This window comes from Tachysurus vachellii, chromosome 10, assembly GCF_030014155.1.
Source record: "Tachysurus vachellii isolate PV-2020 chromosome 10, HZAU_Pvac_v1, whole genome shotgun sequence".
Lineage (NCBI taxonomy): Eukaryota > Metazoa > Chordata > Actinopteri > Siluriformes > Bagridae > Tachysurus > Tachysurus vachellii.
Window position 1 is genome coordinate 5,599,919 of NC_083469.1, and position 19,323 is coordinate 5,619,241.

General features: G+C 43.9%; 1 protein-coding gene across 2 annotated transcripts in view; it reads right to left on the reverse strand.

Annotated features, from left to right (window-relative positions):
* The window catches only part of ehbp1 (EH domain binding protein 1), a 162,966-nt gene that overhangs the window by 85,199 nt on the left and 58,444 nt on the right, over positions 1 to 19,323 (reverse strand). For both annotated transcript variants that reach the window (XM_060878999.1, XM_060879000.1), the window contains exon 11: positions 921 to 1,099. In XM_060878999.1, the coding sequence (XP_060734982.1) occupies positions 921 to 1,099 (179 nt within the window). The remainder of the gene's footprint in view (positions 1 to 920; positions 1,100 to 19,323) is intronic.

Below are 19,323 nucleotides of genomic sequence, written 5' to 3' on the forward strand. Positions count from 1 at the left end.
ATATATAAATAATAAATAAAGTAACCAGTTTAAAAGAAGGTGAAATAAATATAAACCATAAACCAGATATAAACAGACATAAACCCCTGGGCAATCATGAAAAGGCTGGAGAAAATAAGTGGGTCTTTAGCATGGACTTAAAACTAGAAATGGTGGGTGCCGTCCTAATCTCTAGTGGCAGGGAGTTCCATAGTCTAGGACCGGCCACAGAAAAGGCACGCTCTCCTCTACGCTTGAGCCGTACACGAGGAACCACCAACATGGCCTGGTCAGATGTCTGGACACAATCGTGTGTGTGTGCGTATGCGTGTGTGTGTGTGTATTGCGTGTGTGTGCGTGTGTGTGTGTGTATGTGTGGGTATGCGTGAGTGTGTATGTAAGCGTGTGTGTGTGTATGCGTGCGTGTGTGTGTGCGCATGTGTGTGTGCGTGTATGTATGCGTGTGCGCGTGTGTGTATGCGTGAGTGTGTATGTGCGTGTATGTATGTGTGTGCGCGCGCGTGTGTGTGTGTGCGTGTGTATGTATACGTGTGTGTGCGTGTTTGTATGTATGCGTGTGTGTTCATGTGTATGCGTGTGTGAGTATGTGTGTGTGCACCTTTAAATTGTCCTATCTGCATTGTCACAGCGGTGACAGAAACCACAGTGAAACTTTTGGGGGACTGAATAAACTTTGTGTGGTTCCTGGTGGAGCACAAACCAACAAGTGAAGTGACCTTGAACAAAATTCATCTGCTGGTTACGATAAGTGTCATAAAAATTGGACAGAATTGGTTCCGAGCCAGTTTCTCGTCAGTGAGACGAGAGTGTGTCTCAAGAACGACTGATATAGACACATCAGCTCTTTGAAAATGGTGACAGTGGACCTATCAAGAGTGTGTGTGTGTGTGTGTGTGTGTGTGTGTGTGTGTTTCTCTCACATGAGATCGGGTCTGAAATGGTGCAGCAGGGCACAGAAGGCGAGTCCGTTCCTCCATGATGTGGTGAAGTTGGTGATCTTAACTCCGCGGTAGTTCTTGGTCACCTCTCGGCACCAGACAAGCAATGACTGACTGGCGTTTGGCCTTCCTCCTAATACTGGACTGGGCACTGGGCTGTCCTGCACACACACACACACACACACACACACACACACAGATTCATTTAAAAACAAAAACAACAAGCAGCTCCTTCTCTACCTGACATGTTTTAAACAGAAGCTTGTTTGTGACATTCGACACACGCTTCTTGAAATGTGTTTCAATTAAGAAGAGTTTATTACTAAGATTGATCATATACCTGATTGTCACAATGTTAATAGAAACCTCATGTTTATCGTTCAGATAAAATCCACATCCAACACACCACCACCACCACCACCACCACCCACCCTCAGTATCTTGACCATACCATCTGGTCTATCACTCTGCAATTAGCTCTATAAGTTCAACTTGCCCTCTCAAATAGAGATGCACACCACCACACACCCTGCGCTGTCTGTAATAAACACAGTGTGTGACCACGTCTAACTTAAACACATTATTAATTAAGGCTGCTGGGTTTGAAGTCTTATCAGGTCGATAGAGAGGATGGGAATCTTCTGTAAAACAAGATTGACAAAATCCTGCAAAATCCCAAATCAGAGAGCTCGGCGAGAGCGGCCTCGCTCCGACATAATCCCGTTAGACAGTCAAAAAGTGGCGTCACGGATCCTGCGTGGACAGAAAATTACACACCAAAACACACGGGAAGAAGTGAAAGTGAATTCGTGCAAGTCAGAGACAAAACTCGTGTGAATGTGGTTCAGAGTCTAAGTATAAATCTAACACAGAGACACAGACAACACTCCCTGACAAAAGCCTTATTTGTAAGTGTGTGTGTGTGTGTGTGAGAGAGAGTGTGTGTGTGTGTGTGTGTGTGTGTGAGAGAGAGAGAGAGAGAGACTGAGACTGCTGGGCTCCTAACACAGATGATAGACAACAGATTAAATGCTCTGAATGTGTACAGCAGATGAAGAACACCCCCCTTTGGACAGGATGTGCTACTGCAGGAATTAAAACACACACACTGACACACTCAGGAGTAGAGACTCACACGCACACACACAGAGACTCACAAGCACAAGCACACACACACACACAGAGACTCACAAGCACAAGCACACACACACAGAGACTCACAAGCACAAGCACACACACACAGAGACTCACAAGCACACACACACTCACACAAACGTGTGAGTCTACTCACGTGCACACACACAGACAGACTCATGCGCACACTCACGCGCACACACAGAGACTCACACGCACACACACACAGAAACAGATTCACGCGCACGCACACACAGAGACTCACGAGCTCACACAGACACAGACTCACGCACACACACACAGACTCACACGCACAGAGACAGACTCACGCACAGAGACAGACTCATGCTCACACACTCACGCACAGAGACAGACTCGCACGCAGAGGCACACTCGCGCGCAGAGGCACACTCGCGCACAGAGACACACACACGCAGAGACACACTCGCGCGCAGAGACACACTCGCGCGCAGAGACACACTCGCGCACAGAGACAGACTCGCACGCAGAGACAGACTCGCGCGCAGAGGCAGACTCGCGCGCAGAGGCAGACTCGCGCGCAGAGGCAGACTCGCGCGCAGAGGCAGACTCGCGCGCAGAGGCACACATGCGCAGAGACACACACGCGGCCAGAGACACACTCGCGCGCAGAGACACACTCGCGCGCAGAGACACACTCGCGCAGAGAGACACGCGCACAGAGACACACGCGCACAGAGACACACTCGCGCATAGAGACACACGCGCACAGAGACACACGCGCACAGAGACACACACACCTCACAGACACACACCTCATTCACTCCTACACACTATCTGCTGTTCGTCTCTCGTTATGATTTACATCTATTACGTCTATTAGACGTCTATTAGAACAAAAGCATTGTAGACATTTTAAAAGCTGCTCTGATTACAACCTGATTTCATTCAGCCAGTTCAGTACTGCATGTAGCTATAGCTATAACTGACTGAATGGTTTTATATAAAGGACGAGGAAGTATGTTCTTTGTGTATGTGTGTGTGCGCGCGTGTGTGTGTGTTAGATGATTATGTTCACGTTTAAACCCAACACTGATCTTTACACCGATAAAGAGAATGTTTTAATGCTCAGGAAGCAGAAATGGACTCGTGTTCACTGTACACAAATACAATACACTTATGTTCGACGACTTCTGGTTCATCATGAAGATTGTTTGAGAATTCCAGCGTTTCAAAATCGACACTAAATCTTTATCGCTTTGTTTGATGTTAGAGCTTTTCTAAATGCTCACTAGTTCTAATCTAATCTATGCACAATACAGATCAGACCTTGTCTACGGGTAGCATGGTGAATTATGGGTATTCTGTAGCCATATAGTGCAGATTCATAAAACAGCTCAGAGGATAGTGATTAGGACACAAACACAGCATTAGTATTCTGTTTACTCTATGAAATTATTTTCTTTAATAAAAGTTGAATGCTTGTGTGTGTGTGTGTGTGTGTGTATGTGTGTTGAGACTAAGGTATTTCACTTGACTTTTCCTTTCCTCTCTTCACAAAGAACATTAACATTTTAAGACCAACACAAACACACACTCACTCACACTTACAAAGAACAAAATACTCATCTATGAATTTTTCACATTTTTTTTCCTCACAGAGTTTAATTAATTGAAATATATTCTGCTCTGAGACTCTTGGAGGAGAGAAACAACTGGTACACTCAATCTGAGAGTAATTAATAAATTAATAAAAGCATTCTTTAACCAAAGACACACACACACACACACACACCTTCCTGAACCAGCTACCTGAGGCTCTTCTAGCACTTTAAGCCATGTTGTTGAAGGTACATGTTTAATTCCGTGGCTGTAATTATCCACCGTTCCAGGGAAGGTGCTATTAAAGCAATTAAGAAGCGACAGAAGTTTGAGCGTCGGCGGCATCTGGGCACCTACAAACAACCCCCCCCATACCTGTGCCTCAGGAAGACTTCTCAATTACTTTGTTTTTGTGAGGATTTGTGAACGACAGAGCCTTTCGTGACACGACGGAGACGCCGTGTTTTGACATGTGAATCTACTCGTGAAACGTCTGTGCGCTGTAAGTTAATCTGCACCAGATATTTGACATTACTACTTCCTCGTGCCTTGCTCGAACCTTTGCTCCTATGAGGTTCTGAACCCCAAAGGCATACTTATTTAATGAATTTGAACTGAGATTGTGCACCGATCAACTACCGTTAAAACCGACAGGATAATATTGACTAACTTGGTACCGTGGCTCTAATGGAGTGGGACGTATTAGGTTACACGTGTACAGTCAGGACATGAGGTTGATGTTTGGGAACCAGAAAAAAATGAGCAAGCGAAAAAATCTGAGTGACCACGTTGTGATGGCTAGACGACCGGGTCAGAGCTTCTCCAAAACAGCGGGTCTGAGGGGTTTTTCCTGAATGCGGTGGTTAGTAGCTACCAAAACTGCCTCAAGGAAGGGCGACTGGTGAACCGATGATAAGGTCGTGGGAGCTCAAGGCTTAGTGATGTGTGTGTGTGTGTGGGACTGAAGTTTATCCCATCTGGTTTGATCTTACAGAAGAATAACTGTAGCACAGATTGATGAAAAATTGAATGGTAGAAAGGAGTCAGAACACACAGAGCATCACCGCTTGCTGCATACGAAGCTGTGTAGCCGACCACCCTGACACCTGTACACCACTGGACGCTCCTACAACAGGCAGGTGAGCATCAGAACTGGACCATGGAGCAAGGAAGAAGGAGGCCTGGTCTGATGCACCCCCCCCAATCATTGTGTGTGTGTCTGTGTGTATGTCTGTATCTGTGTGTGTGTGTGTCTGTATCTCTGTGCGTGTGTGTCTGTATCTCTGTGTGTGTGTGCCTGTGTCTGTGTGCCAGTGTCTGTATCTGTGTGTGTCTGTTTGTGTGTATGTCTGCCTGTCTGTGTGTGTGTGTGTCTGTCTGTCTGTGTGTGCCTGTCTGCCCGTCTGTCTGTCTGTGTGTGTGTGCCTGTCTGTCTGTGTGTGTGCCTGTCTGCCTATCTGTCTGTCTGTCTGTCTGTGTGTGTGTGTGTGTGTGTGCCTGTCTGTCTGTGTGTGTGCCTGTCTGCCTATCTGTCTGTCTGTCTGTGTGTGTGTGTGTGTGTGTGCCTGTCTGCCCGTCTGTCTGTCTGTGTGTGTGTGTGTGCCTGTCTGTCTGTGTGTGTGTGTGCCTGTCTGCCCATCTGTCTGTCTGTGTGTCTGTCTGTGTGTGTGTCTGTCTGTGTCTGTCTGTGTGTGTGTCTGTCTGTCTGTCTGTCTGTGTGTGTGTGTGCCTGTCTGTCTGTGTGTGTGTGTGTGCCTGTCTGCCTATCTGTCTGTCTGTGTGTGTCTGTCTGTGTGTGTGTCTGTCTGTGTGTGTGTGTGTGTGTGTGTGTGTGTGTGTCTGTCTGTCTGTCTGTGTGTGTGCCTGTCTGCCCGTCTGTCTGTCTGTGTGTGTGTGCCTGTCTGTCTGTGTGTGTGCCTGTCTGCCTATCTGTCCGTCTGTCTGTGTGTGTGTGTGTGTGTGTGCCTGTCTGTCTGTGTGTGTGCCTGTCTGCCTATCTGTCTGTCTGTCTATGTGTGTGTGTGTGTGTGTGTGTGTGTGTGTGTGTGTGTGTGTGTGTGTGTGCCTGTCTGCCTATCTGTCTGTCTGTGTGTGTGTGTCTGTCTGTGTGTGTGTGTGTTTCCTGGGGCAGAGATGGCACCTGGATGCACTATGGGAAGATGTCGAGCCAGTGGATACATGGTGATGCTCTGGGTAACATACTGCTGAAAAAAAGTCCAATCCTTCATGGCAACACTGTTCTGTAATGGCTGTGACGTTTATCAGCAGAATAACACACTCTGCCACACACCAGAACGTGTTCAGGAATGATTTAAAAAAACACGGTTGTAACTTCAAGATGGCACCTCCTTATGTTTTTACCCCATATTAGCCAAGTCATTAATCCATTTTTACACAACAGCGTTAAAAAACACAAACAAGCGTAGTCCGACGGACGGCGTGATGATTCCGACGTGTTCATGAAGTTCATGTGAAACTAAACTGGAGGGTATAAAAGTCTATTTCTCGCTTGTTACATTGATATTGCAGCCTCAAAGCAAAATACATCTCTTAGCTGATGTATATTTCATTTGAAACACCTTCCTGCATTACAACTGGTAAATAACGTTGGGATACATAATGCAACAACCAGAACGGCTGCGTAATACAGAACATCGAACATGTGCGATATCATTTAAATAGAGAATTTTCTCGGACGCCGCTATAACGGTACGGCAACAACGTTTCTGACAAAATTTCTAAAGCTTTGAATCCGACCGAAAAACAAACACGAAGGGAAAATTTCATGCTTCATACATACTTATCAAATGACTCAGTGTCTCGCCCTGAGCGACAGAGGTGAAGGGGAAGATGGGGGGAGAAAGACGGAGGAAATCTTGCCAGTGTTCCGATGCTAGAGGCGAGGATTAGAGTCCCGCCTAGCAAACATCATACAGCCTATTAGAATAAAAACCATATTCATCAACAGCCAGTGCACAATACACACCCAAAATGAGATGCAGCATTTCAACATGGGCCAAAAATAAAAGACAACGAAAGGAGAAAGTCATCAGTGTGTCCACACACACACACACACACACACACACACACACACACACACACACACACACACACACACACACACACACACATACACATACACATACACATATACACACAGAACAAGGAGGAGAAAGTTAATCTCAATGACAAATAAATAGGCAGATACTCAGGACTTACATGTAACATACATACACACACAGAGTACACACACATATACACACACTCACACACACACACACACACACACAGAACAGGGAGGAGAAAGTTAATCTCAATGACAGACAAATAAAAAGGCAGAAACTCGGGACTTACATGTAACACACACATACACTGTACACACACATATACACACACACACAGTACACACACATATACTGTACACACACTCACACACACACACACACACACACACACACACAGAGAACAGGGAGGAGAAAGTTAATCTCAATGACAGACAAATAAAAAGGCAAATACTCAGGACTTACATGTAACATACATACACACACACACACTGTACACACACATATACACACACTCACACACAATCACACACACACACACACACACAACAGGGAGGAGAAAGTTAATCTCAATGACAGACAAATAAAAAGGCAGATACTCAGGACTTACATGTAACACACACACACAACAGGGAGGAGAAAGTTAATCTCAATGACAGACAAATAAAAAGGCAGATACTCAGGACTTACATATAACACACACACACACACACTGTACACACACTCTCACACACACACACACACACAGAACAGGGAGGAGAAAGTTAATCTCAATGACAGACAAATAAAAAGGCAGATACTCAGGACTTACATGTAACATACATACACACACACACAGAGTACACACACACACACTCACACACAGAACAATACTCAGGACTTACATGTAACATACATACACGCACACACACACAGTACACACACACACACACACACACACAACAGGGAGGAGAAAGTTAATCTCAATGACAGACAAATAAAAAGGCAGATACTCAGGACTTACATGTAACACACACATACACTGTACACACACATATACACACACATATACACACACTCACACACACACACACACACACACACACACACACAGAACAGGGAGGAGAAAGTTAATCTCAATGACAGACAAATAAAAAGGCAGATACTCAGGACTTACACGTAACACACACTCAGACACACAAACACAAACTATATCACAATTTCTTTGTTCTTCATTAATTCTTCGTTACCCGTGTTAGTATATTTTGTGTACAGCGTTTCTCACACGCAGAAGCAGACATCAGATCAGACTGGAATCCCTCGTGAGCCGAACGACTGACGTTACATCTGAGCGCTTTTCTATCTGTAAAAGAGTCCCTTTACACGTCCTGCGGCTATAACGGACCAAAGACATACACGTCGCATTCTAAAAGAAAGCCTACGGTGTCGACTCTCTGCGCGTGTAAGTAAAGATCCAATTCTTTTCTGCAATTTGTTCAACACGTATTTCTCCCCGATTCACAAACATCCTTATTATTATCCAGTTATTCCAATGTATTTATTCTCCACCGTGGAAGTTTACCAGAGCTAACCTTTAAATTACCGGCACTGGAGACTCCTTCCAAGACAAATAAACATAGAAGAAAAAAAAAAAATTGACCTTAAACACATCGACTATTACTGTATAAAAGTCCCTGTGTGTGTTTCTATATATAAATTACAGCATTTTAGATACCGTATCTGTGGTGGAAATTTCTGAACTAAAGATGTTTATAAGTCTTTGTCCTTCTATGCTTTTACCTTGTATCTGTAGTGACCAGAGACTGACATTGTCATCGGTTGTTTTCTTAAGATTATGACAATAGGGACAGTAGGGACTGGAGACGAGTTGTCAGGGATTAGGCATAAACAACGTCCAGTAAATCTTCTAGTATGCCTTCTAGCAGACCTTGGTCCGGTCAGATTAGCTTGATCAGGAGACGAGCATGTGGTGATTTTAAGCCAATGATTGATGATGCTTTGCTTTTACATATCTTCTTTATTTGAGTTCTGTCTATAAAATCGTGATGTAATCAATGATCGTGGCCCTTCATCTCTCATCCTTCAGCTATATGTGGAGTGTTGGGTCCTGCTGCGCAGCTGAGCACAATAAATATGTGAAACGTGTCTACCAGTGTGATACTTTATACTTTAAATCTCTCAAACCTCAGAACTTCCACAACAGTATCCTTATAGCAGCTGGAACTATAGTCTGGTCTGCTGTTATATAAAACAAGTCATCCGCGGTATCAGGAGGCTAAGGCCGCGTTCACACTGCAAGTCTTAATGCTCAATTCGGATATTTTGCTCAGATCTGATTTTTTTGTTTGGCTGTTCACATTACCTTTTAAAATGTGGCCTATATCAGATACCAGTGTGAACTGTTTGCTGTTTCGAACTGACCCGCATGCGCAAACGAACGATAACAATGACGTCACACGCAGCACGCCGTTGCGCTAAAAAGTTGGCGAGGTTATGGAGGAAGTATTGTATCATCTGGTGCAAGCAAACATATCATGTAATGCTATAATGGGATGTATTCAATGCAAACATTATGGGCTGGTTCACGTAACCACTTTATATAACACTCTTAACACACACGTTACCAGTCACGTTTGTGTCACGTTTTCGCCGGCGCAAAAAAAAAAAAAAAAAAAAAAAAAGGTTTCGCCGGCGCAAAAAGAAAAAAAAAAAATAAATTTTCGCCGGCGCATAATTGTGACGAATGTCGATGTGGATTGACGTAAAAGTCGCATCAAATCCGCCTTGGCTGTTCACACTGCGGCCACATTGGACAAGATCAGATTTGGGTCTGATTCAGGACCACATATGGAAGTTTTGAGTTTTGAGTGTTCACACTACTCCTGAAGAAGTCTGACCTGGTCACTTGACCCCCAAAAAATCGGATTTGGGCCACTTTTACCTGCAGTGTGAACGTGGCCTTAATGACTTTTGGCACTGTGAAAAAAATTCAAAAGGAGTTTTAATTTGATAAGAATGGGAAGCAAAATGAGATGTAATCCGTAAGAGTCAGGACCTACATTTACTATCCTACAGAATAATAAAATGTACTCTAGCTAGCTGGGCCTTTACTTGGTAATTTGCTCAGATTTGTAAGAAAGAAAGAAAAAAAATCTTACTAAACGCTCTGCCGTATGGACGAGTGCCATCGAATTTGTGATAGTTGTATAAATTCCAGGTAAATTGTTTAAGAAAGAAATAAAAAAGCAAAATCGATTTGCCATATGGTCCATGAGTAACCATGTTTGTTGTGTTCTCTCTCTCTCTCTCTCTCACTCTCCCTACCTTCCTTCCTCCCTCCCTCCCTCCTTCCCCAGCAGTACCCCACCTCCAGCTGGTTCTGCTTCACGCAAGCTCTCAATTATTTAATTGCACCTTTAATCTAAAGACTAATTTGTCTAATCTGCACCCGCGTGTCCATCCTCTCTTAATGTTTCAAGTTACTTTGGCCATGAAATTGCACAAACCGCCCTTCCAATTTCCACACCGTTCCAATCAAAAAGTCCAATTATGGAAATAAGAGCTGGAGTGGAACATTAAGAGGGAGACAAAAAGGTACAGGAGTCTAAACGCAGCCGTGTGTACAGAAGAAGCACATTAACATACGGTGAAAAATATCACAGTGGCGTAATCGCATATGCACGCTTTCAAAGGAGCAAAAACCCCTGACAAGCTGCTCAGAAACTGGAATCACATGCTCTGCCTGTGTTCTCACCACAGCCAAACATCCATAGCAAACTGATTAAAGCTGAGAGAGAACCACAGAAGAGTTCAGTCACATCCAGACAGATTAAAAAAAAAAAAACAGTCAGCAAGAATAAAAAAAAGGCTATCAGAAGGTCAACAAGAAAACCTTTGGCAATCTTAAACGGCATGGCTATAAACTAGTAATCCCAGTTATGGTGGATAATACCTTAATTAAGTGTTAATTAATTACTAGTATTAACACACTACTGTTTTGTCTTCTCTGCTGTCTTTACTATGTTTTAAGGATGAGGGACAGCCTGCATCCTGCATTAAAGGTATATAAAATGTGAAATATGGAGGATATTGGTCAAAAGTGGGTTTGGGAAAGAATGTTTGAAAAAGTGGTGAGCTTGGTCAAGTAGGATTATCAAGAATGTTCTTAAGTGTTGAGGGATTGGTCAAAAGTGCTTGCAAAAGTGGATGGGAAATGGGAATGGAGAAACTGTCTGCACGAGTGGATGGGATTGGTCAAGGGTGTGATAACATGGTGTATGGGTAAAGGGAATCTGCAAAAGCGTGGAGGGACTGGTCAATGGAATCTGTAAGAGCATGGTGGGACTGGTCAAGGGCATCTGTAAGAGCATGGTAAGACTGGTCAAGGGTATCTGTAAGAGCATGGTGGGTGTGGTCAAGGTGTACCTGTAAGAGCATGGTGGGTGTGGTCAAGGTGTACCTGTAAGAGCATGGTGAGAATGGTGAAGGGTATCTGTAAGAGCATGGTGGGTTTGATCAAGGGTATCTGTAAGAGCATGGTGGGACTGGTCAAGGGCATCTGTAAGAGCATGGTAAGACTGGTCAAGGGTATCTGTAAGAGCATGGTGGGACTGGTCAAGGGCATCTGTAAGAGCATGGTAAGACTGGTCAAGGGTATCTGTTAGAGCATGGTGGGACTGATCAAGGGTATCTGTAAGAGCATGGTGGGACCGGTCAAGGGTATCTGTAAGAGCATGAAGGGACTGGTCAAGGGTATCTGTAAGTGCATGGTGGAATTGGTCAAGGGTATCTGTTAGAGCATGGTGGGACCGGTCAAGGGTATCTGTAAATACATGGTGGGACTGGCCAAGGGTATCTCTAAGAGCATGGAGGGACTGGCCAAGGGTATCGTAAGAGCATGGTGGGACTGGCCAAGGGTATCTGTAAGAGCATGTAGGGACCGGTCAAGGACATCTGTAAGAGCATGGAGGGACTGGTCAAGGGTATCTCTAAGAGCATGTAGGGACCAGTCAAGGGAATCTGTAAGAGCATGGAGGGTGTGGTCAAGGGTATCTGTAAGAGCATGGTGGAATTGGTCAAGGGTATCTGTAAGAGCATGGTGGGTGTGGTCAAGGGTATCTGTAAGAGCATGGTGGAATTGGTCAAGGGTATCTGTAAGAGCATGGTGGGTGTGGTCAAGGGTATCTGTAAGAGCATGGTGGAATTGGTCAAGGGTATCTGTAAGAGCATGGTGGGTGTGGTCAAGGGTATCTGTAAGAGCATGGTGGAATTGGTCAAGGGTATCTGTAAGAGCATGGAGGGTGTGGTCAAGGGTATCTGTAAGAGCATGGAGGGTGTGGTCAAGGGTATCTGTAAGAGCATGGATGCATTGGTTATGAGTGTCTGCAAGTGAGTATGGAATTGGTCAAGGTTGTCTGCGAAATAAGTCTAAGTAACATTAGTCTCAGAATGTGATTGAACGTGGGTGACTGATCAAACTTTCTGCAAGAGGGAGAGCAATTATCCCAGAGTATTAGCAGGGGAAGCTGGTTTAGGCTGTCTGCACAAGTAGGAAAGAGTGATCAAACGTTCTGCAAGAATTGGCCAAACTGGTCAAACTTGTAGGAAAAGGCTGAATTGGTCAAAACTGTATTTCAATGTGCAAGCAGAAGTGGGAGTAAAAAAACAGCCACATGCACATTTAATCAGAAACCATTCATAATTTTGTAACTGCTGAGACATTATATATTTCAGTAAAATGATTACACAAGAATGTCCTCCTATAAGCACAAAATCATAGATCATCCATTCATTCATTCATTCATTTTCTACCGCTTATCCGAACTACCTCGGGTCACGGGGAGCCTGTGCCTATCTCAGGCGTCATCGGGCATCAAGGCAGGATACACCCTGGACGGAGTGCCAACCCATCGCAGGGCGCACACACACACACACACACACTCTCATTCACTCACGCAATCACACACTACGGACAATTTTCCAGAGATGCCAATCAACCTACCATGCATGTCTTTGGACAGGGGGAGGAAACCGGAGTACCCGGAGGAAACCCCCGAGGCACGGGGAGAACATGGAAACTCCACACACACAAGGTGGAGGCGGGAATCGAACCCCAACCCTGGAGGTGTGAGGCGAATGTGCTAACCACTAAGCCACCGTGCCCCCCCTAGATCATCCATATCTTACAATTTTAAACACACTACTATGTCAAAGTAGTGTGTTAAAAATTCTCTTGTGCTGGAGATGAACTTGTTTCTGAAGTTCCTGAAGTGGGAAACAGGGCTAGAAAATTTGACTAGCTTGCTTCACACACTTAGAAAATCCACCATAAAAGCCATAGATGGAAGGCATAGCTTGGCTATGTTAGCAACATCCTGCCCCTCATCTGTACAACTATGACATGTTGTAAGCTTCTGGTGTAGAGAGAGTGAGTGGGTGAAAACAAAGCAGGGCCCAAAACTCTTTACAAGACTTGGCAGACAACAACACACAAACCCTCGTCAACCCTCATAGAGAAAAGCCCTGCAAAGCTCATTCTGTAATTCGGTACTAACTACGACTCCACCCATAAGTGGGAATCCAAATCAGCCAAAAGCTACATTACATGGAAATAAATTAGCATATTCGTTAACACTGTTGGAATTATCACAGGACCCTGAACTCGAGCCATTAAGTTGCTCAGATCCCTCGAGCAAACACAGGCAAATATAAGAACATGGGAAATTATCGCAGACTAATATTTCCGGTGTTAAAATTAAGGCATGGCGGAAGCTCTTGGGCCTGGTGTGACTTTGAGGGGAGAACAAGGAACGTTTAGACACAATCCCACAGCAATCAAGACTTAATCTGTTTTAAACAAACAAACAAACAAACTGGGAGATTAACAATCAGTCCTGATAATTCAAACACTTGTTAATGAATGCAGATCCAATGAAAAAGTCATTATGAGGGAGCGAGAGAGAGAGAAATGCAAATAAAAATGTACTAAGAGAACAGGAAAGGCAAAAAGAGAGTGAGGGGGAAAAAAAGACAGAACCAGAGACTGAAACTGAAGAATCAAGAGGAGCAGACTTAAAACAACAAGACAAAAAGATAAAGTGATTACAAAGAAAGAGAATGAGAGAGTAAGAAAGCGTGAGAGACAAACACTAGGAGAAATTGCAGAACAATATAATAAGATTGAAAGAGTGTGTGTGTGTGTGCGCGCGCGAGAGAGAGAGAGAGAGAGAGAGAATGGCAGAAAGGAAGATTAAAAGAGAGTGGGGATCAAGAGAGAAGACGACAGACAGGCGAGAGATGGAGAGATGTTAAGGAAAGGTGTGTGTGGCTGCAGTCGCTGTCGGATTGCTGTCCGAGGCGCCGTGGATTCATTAACAGATCAGACGTCTGATAAGTGGAAGCAATTAAAATGAAAATAATTACAAAGTCACCCTTTTTAGTGCGTGTGTGTGTGTGTGTGTGTGTGTGTGTGTGTGTGTGTGTGTGTGGCCTGATCAAAAAGTGGCCCTCATCAATAGAATGGTCAAGGAGTGTGAAATCACGATCAATCAAGACAAGAAGGGAAGACATCACATAATCCTCAGAACAAAAATAAAGGAAGCAATGAGACACACTCTGACGACTAAGTAGAATAAACTAACTCAGACATACAAAACACACACTCTCTGGTTGGGAAATGTCTGTTAAATAAAGCATGGGTATTTACAAACCGGTAACGTTTGAGGATGTTGACACTCGGAGACATCCGAGAAGTAACGGTTACACAGGTGATCCAAAATGGAACAAACAACAACAACAACAACAAATGTTATTTAAGTCTGCGAGGAATTCGCCAGTCGGGACGAATCCCAAACGGGTATTTATTCACTGCACTCCACTTTCTGGTGACTCATTACCATACAAACACTTTAATATCCTAATCTACAAACGATGTGTATAGCAAAGAGAGGAGAATGTGTCTCGATGCATCTCTATGGGGTTTACAGCTTCTAGTGACACTGTTATTCAGAACGCATTCGTACAAAAGACACGATAAAAGGTCACAGCTCGGAGAGGAAAAACACTCGAAGCTAAATATCTGCGATGGTGAATGTCAGACACTCGACAGCGATAGCGATAATGTGAGTGACTTCTAAGAGAGGTGGTTGACATTAATGAGGCAGACGGAGAGGTGCGGAATTCCTACTTCATACAGTCCAGCACACTTAGTGGGTTTTATACACGCATGCTGAACACCACACACACACACACACACACACACCCAAGTGAACAGAACGTAAACTTATAATGAAGACATTCAAGAAAAAATATAAAGCATTTACAGTTTTATTATACAACTCCCTGGAACAATATTTTGACTTTTATATTGTATTATGTTATATATTATATTATAACACACACAGAGGGGGGCACGGTGGCTTAGTGGTTAGCACGTTCGCCTCACACCTCCAGGGTTGGGGGTTCGATTCCCGCCTCCACCTTGTGTGTGTGGAGTTTGCATGTTCTCCCCGTGCCTCGGGGGTTTCCTCCGGGTACTCCGGTTTCCTCCCCTGGTCCAAAGACATGCATGGTAGGTTGATTGGCATCTCTGGAAAATTGTCCTTAGTGTGTGATTGTTTGAGTGAATGAGAGTGTGTGTGTGTGTGTGTGCCCTGCGATGGGTTGGCACTCCGTCCAGGGTGTATCCTGCCTTGATGCCCAATGACGCCTGAGATAGGCACAGGCTCCCTGTGACCCGAGGTAGTTCGGATAAGCGGTAGAAAATGAATGAATGAACACACACAGCAAATTTCTGGAGTTGAATATTCTGGAGTTAGACATAAACATGGGTAAGAGTTAGATTTTGGGAGAATACTTTTTAACATTTTTCTACAGCCGGTGTTTAAGGTTACTTTTATAGGTATTCATGAGCTTCCCCTGGTGTAACTCTGGGTGATGAGGAGACTGATTATCTTCCCCTGGTGTTGTTTGGTCTACATCTTTCCTGCACCCTGCTGCATTATCTTGGACTTTGTTGTGAGGAGGTTAAAAGTGACATTTTACTTTATTAAACTGTTCTGCTGATCTTGTTTGGAAGTAGTAGCTCAATGGTTAAAGGTGGGGTCTCCGTTGTTTGAAAGCCAATGTTGACATTTGAAATCACCAAAACAAACACGCCTCTAACCCAAATGGGTCCCACCCCTGTTTTGATAGCTCTGCCCCACACATACACCAGACAAGTATAACCCAAGTATAACAAGTATTATGGCGGAACCTGTTGGGGCAGCTGACCGAGGGTATATTTTTATCAATAAATGAACTCATTGAGTAATACTATGGTAATACAAATGTGTTTTTGTAGTACTGTGTGTTGTACCGTGAAAGATTTAGCTCCGTTTCACGCAGAAGACGTTCAGTTCTCTCCAGCGCTGGAAAGCTGATCCTATATTAACACGTCCTACTTCTTGTCTTATCGTAAGCCTTTCTTCTCTTTCTTTCTTTGTTTTTATCCTCCATGTCAACGTTAAAACCGCTTTCTGCTAATGTCACACATGCGCACTGAACACTCTCTCCACCCATATTGACAAGACACGCCCCTTTCTGCTCATTGGCTACACGTTTGTTTTGTTTTTGTTTTGTTTGGCATCTTTTAATTGCAAATTGCATCTTTTAAATCTAATATATAATAAATAAATTTTCACAGACATTAAATAAACATTTTTTAAGCTGTTGTACTGGCAGTTTGTGAAACACACCACGGACGCCATGGCACGCTGCCTTCTGCTAGAATCTAAGAAAAAGAAAAAAAAAAGACTCTAAACTTAAAATCTAAACTTTTATCATCATCTATTACACTAATATCTTGTCAAAGGGAAGCTTAAAATGCTTGGAGAAGAGCTTTAATGGAAAAAAAACTAATTAACAGACACCTAATTAGCTTTCAGTGGCGGCTCTGATGGACACGAGAGTCAGTGGCAGCGATGGCTTAACGGTTAAGGTTACTGATGAGAAGGGGAAGGGTCCAAGCCACAGCCCCACCAAGCTGCCACTGCCAGGGGATTGGAAATGCTCTGCTTCTGGGATGCTGTGTCACAACTGAGCACAAAACTCAGCTTCCTACCAAACTTGGATATGTGAAGAAAAACATTTCCCTGTACAACAAATAAAATCAGCTGGAATCCAAAATGGTATTTTTTTTTATTGTCATTGCAAAAAAAAAAACAACACAAAGTTTGTGTGAATCTAAGATGCGAAAGTGATGGATTTATGTTCAGCAAATGAGAAAACCTGCAACAACGATAAAGCGACAGAAGACAAGCAGCGAAAGATAGTATAAATCTATAAAATATTAGAACGGTGAAAGAAGTATGTCAGCTCTTTGTTACGGCTTTTCGTCTCCATGTAAGACGCAGCGAAGCTTATGCATGCGCTACTGAGTCATTAAAAACAGCTTGATCTTGAATAATTTCTGTTAACAACAACTTAATTATTAAATTCTATTGTTGTTAAATTGTTTCAATGGTGCAGAGACACAACTGTCTAGTACAATTGTGATACAAATGTTTGAAGTTGTCAACACAATGCTACTCGATTTGCATATAAAAGTAGTTTAAAAATGCAGTCAAATTGTGTGTTTGTGTGTGTGTGTGTGTGTGTGTGTGTGTGTGTGGTTATTGAGTAGAGCTGAGGGTTGCCCACGTTCAGGCCAGTTGAAGGCCACACACCTGTGGAAGAGGATCAGCAGAGATTAATCTAGAGTTACTCTCTCACTCACCAGGCCTCATACACACACACACACACACACACACACACACACACACTCGAATTTCTTTATCCATCTCCAACTGGCTACTCAAACGAACCTCGCTCTTCTCATCAGCACTCTTACACATGGTTACTTTTTATTGACTGTTCAAACAACCCTCAAACACACACACACACACACACACACACCTGTCTCACACAGGAAAACGATCTTCACTGCAACAGATCTTCTTTTAAGAGATTACACTAAGATGTGTTTGCATTTCTGCAAACACACCTCCTCTCTCTGTGCAGAATAAAGGTAATCCTCGGCCGATGAGACTTACCAAAGAGAGATTACTAAGCGCTTTGTAGTGCATGTGCTCGTGTGTGGTATTGAATGTGGGCACTGAAACACTCCTCGTGTGCTTAACTCATGAACCACACACACATTCGTTGTATGTGTGTGTGTGTGTGAGTGACGTCTTAGCATTGCTAGAAGCACTTTAGAGCTGTCACTCTTTACCACATGCCCACACACACACCTGGGGTGCCTGTGTGAGTGCCAGTCAAGGTGACGCTGGCACTTTACTGGTGTGGCTGAGTGAGCAGCACTAAGCCCTCTCCTCTAACTGAAGGGAGGAGAATAAGGGACAGAAGGAGCAGGAACGGAATCAGGACTTGCTCTGAGACTCGTGATGCGACACCCAGACACACAGGAACGACGTTAGGGCTCTCCGTCATACAGTACGGTAACTAACTCACCATCATTCAGTGCTGCATAAACAGCCATTTTCTCTCCCTATAAGTTAACAAAACAAACAAGAAAGCGGTTGCCAGGCAACCAGAAAAACACAAACTCTTATTTCCTGAAGACTTACAGCTTAACCTCTGACATTCGAGACTAAATCAATGTCTCCTCAAAGAAACATCACCATATCAACAATTTCACGTCTATTCATATCTAATCTGCTTATGAGCAGCATCCATCCATCCATCCATCCATCGTTCGGATCTCAGCATGTCTGGGAGACGCATCATCATGGATGACTGCTCATCAGTTAAAGCTCAATCCTAGCTGTTCATCCCAGGTGATTCATCCCCAGGTCATGATCTTGCTATATCCTTGCACAACGATCTTCTCTCCCCTACAGCTCACAGCTCACAACCTTGGGGTAACCATAAACAATCAACTGTCCTTTTCCTCTCATGTTGCTAATGTGACTCGTTCATGTCGGTTTCTTCTCTACAACATTAGAAGGATTCGGACATTTTTGTCCACACAGTCTTCTCAGGTACTTGTTCAGTCTCTTGTCATTACAAGACTGGATTACTACAACTCACTGCTGGCAGGTCTACCTATGGACGCAATTCGTCCTCTGCAAATGATCCAAAATGCAGCTGCACGGCTTGTTTTCAACCTGCCTAAGTTCTCCACACCACCCCTCTGCTGCGATCCCTCCACTGGCTTCCTGTAGCTGCACACATCAGATTCAAAACACCGATGCTGGCCTACAAAGCCAAAAATGGACCAGCTCCCTCTTACCTCAAAGCCCTCATCACTCCTCACACTGCACCCCGCACCCTCAGATCTACCAGCACTGCTCCACTGGTCCCACCATCTCTCAGGGTAAGAGGCAAGTATACTACAAGACTCTTCTCTGTTCTGGCACCGAGGTGGTGGAATGAACTTCCCCTAGAGGTCCGGACAGCCGAGTCACTGGGTATTAACAAGCGGCGGTTGAAGACCTACTTATTCAGGAAACACTTCGACTAGCACTTCATTCCTTATCTTTTACATTTAAAAAAAAACACACAACCTTTGACACTTTTTCATTGTAACTTTGAACAATGTTTTAGACTCATGGTATCTTAAGTATGAGCGA